General features: G+C 50.2%; 1 protein-coding gene across 1 annotated transcript; it reads right to left on the bottom strand.

Annotated features, from left to right (window-relative positions):
- LOC135143767 (transmembrane protease serine 3-like) lies at positions 1–1,209 on the bottom strand. Its single transcript, XM_064075709.1, has 2 exons — positions 1,123–1,209; positions 1–1,023 (listed from the first exon to the last, which is right to left on the bottom strand). The coding sequence occupies exon 2, from the start codon at positions 1,010–1,012 to the stop codon at positions 146–148; it is 867 nt and encodes a 288-aa protein (XP_063931779.1). The 5' UTR covers positions 1,013–1,023; positions 1,123–1,209; the 3' UTR covers positions 1–145.
- Positions 1,210–1,997: the final 788 nt, after the last annotated feature.

The raw sequence follows: 1,997 nt of genomic DNA, 5'->3' as shown, positions 1-1,997 counted from the left end.
GCAAAACTGGCAAAACTGTTTGGATTGCCCCCCAACACTTAGGCTTTTGCTACGACTCTGGCTCCGACCATAGTCCCGTCCCCAAAAAATGTCACTCGATCAGTATTATAAATTGTACAAGACAGAAAAATAAACGGTCTACCACTCAGAAATCGTAGTCCACTCCAAACTCCCGGGCGGATTCCCTGATCCACGGCAAAAAGCTAGCCACTCTCGTGTAGACCCCCGGTCTGTCTTTTTTCGCGCAACCGTCTCCCCAGGACACGATTCCCGTCAGTTCGTGCCTCCCGTCCCTCTCACAGACTAGCGGCCCACCCGAATCACCTCCGCACGCGTCAATTCCTCCTCTCAAGTGTCCCGCGCACAGCATCGAGTCCAAGATCGGCTGCTGCCGTCCGCCGTAGACGCCGTCCTTCCGGCACGTCTCCAGGGAGAGCAGCGGCACTGCCGCCGACCTCAGCACCGGCGAAAGCCTGTCCGGCGTCGAGGGGTCGCTGGCGCCCCAACCCGACACCTCACACCATGTGCCCGGTGGCGGCGACTCGTAGGCGAAGCACGCCGGCTTGACCAGTATGTTGAAGCGCACGCCGGGAGCGGCGAGGAGCAGCACGGCGATGTCGTGGCTGTACGGCCCCAGCTTGCGGAAGTCCGGATGTTGGATGGCGCGCTCCACCCGCAGCACCTGCTCGTAGGGGGCGGTGCCTGGGGGCCCGTGCGCGCCGGCCACCACCACCAGGCCCTCGAGCCAGCAGTGAGCCGCCGTCAGCACCAGGCGCACGCTGATCAGAGCCCCGCCGCACTGGTGGCGGTCGCCGAAGCGCAGCTCTACCTGCCAGGGGACGGCGCCGTACGGCGGCTCCTCGCCGCCCACCACGCGCGGCTCCCGCTCAGGCTTCCAGGGGATGGCGCGGCGGCCGCACGCGTCGGCGGGGAACTTGGGGAAGCCGCCGCTCGCGCACGCCGGTGACACGCTAACGAGGACGACGACGACGACGACGACGACGAGGAACATCGCGTTCAGAGCTGGAAGAAAAAGAGAAAGAATAGCATTAACTAAAAAAAAAAAAATAACACTAGAAGGTGCGAAGAAGTTAATTATTTTTTATGTTTGCGCATAATTACCATATATTCGAAAATGTATGTTACAGATCCGTGTAAAGCGTTCAAGGAAGAACCAACCTTAAGTTAGTATTGATGCGAGAGGCATCGCGGACGTTTATGGGAATTTGGTTCGATGGTGCGCGTTTTATGCGTACCCACTACCCGAAAATAACGCGTTGAGATGGAGTCGTCTCGGCGATTACGACTGCGGAAAGTTTTGTGCATATCCGTCGAAAAACTGGGCCGCCGACCCCCGACAGGGCCGGCTTCAGATGGTAGCGCGTGAGGGAAATGCCTCAGGGCACAGATTCGCTCGATGAAGAAGAGGGGAGGTGTATATTATGTAATGAGATACATTTTACTTTTTACTTAACCGTAATAAAATTAAATAAAAGATTAACAAACTCGTTTATGCATCTCTCTGTAACCTAGAAAATTATTATTATTGCCAAAAAAACCAAAAGGAGAACATTATAAGCGTCCTATTGGTATTTTAACAACGTGGTTTTAGTTATTACAATCATTTACAAAGATAATAATTAATGAATGAACCGATGCATGTTTTCACGTTGCTCAGAACGAGGCACTATTTTTATAGGAATTAAAAATTTCCCATCTTCAAAATTTACAATAGTAAATTTGTTTTTATTTTTGTAAAATAAGATACTCGTGCATTTGTGGTGAAAGAATCCGTTTTAAATTTTCACCCTACACATACAGATCTTTGGAAAAACAACCAAAATTGTATAACAAGATTTTGCACTTTAATTTGTAAGTGAAATTATAATTAAATTACCGAAAATTTGGGAAAACAGTACTGTTATTATTAGTGTGGCACAGCATCCATTCAAATCGGTTTTTATAATATTTCGAAAAATCTGGATTTATTTACCTTC

This window comes from Zophobas morio, unplaced genomic scaffold (assembly GCF_036711695.1).
Source record: "Zophobas morio isolate AGI-343-1 ecotype UQ-CSIRO unplaced genomic scaffold, CSIRO_AGI_Zmor_V1 ptg000075l, whole genome shotgun sequence".
In the NCBI taxonomy this organism is placed as follows: Eukaryota; Metazoa; Arthropoda; class Insecta; order Coleoptera; family Tenebrionidae; genus Zophobas; species Zophobas morio.
This window is presented reverse-complemented; position numbering and strand designations above follow the sequence as displayed.

Coding starts and splice junctions, on each gene's coding strand:
- LOC135143767 (XM_064075709.1), bottom strand. CDS start 1,012: ATGTTCCTCGTCGTCGTCGTCGTCGTCGTCGTCCTCGTTAGCGTGTCA.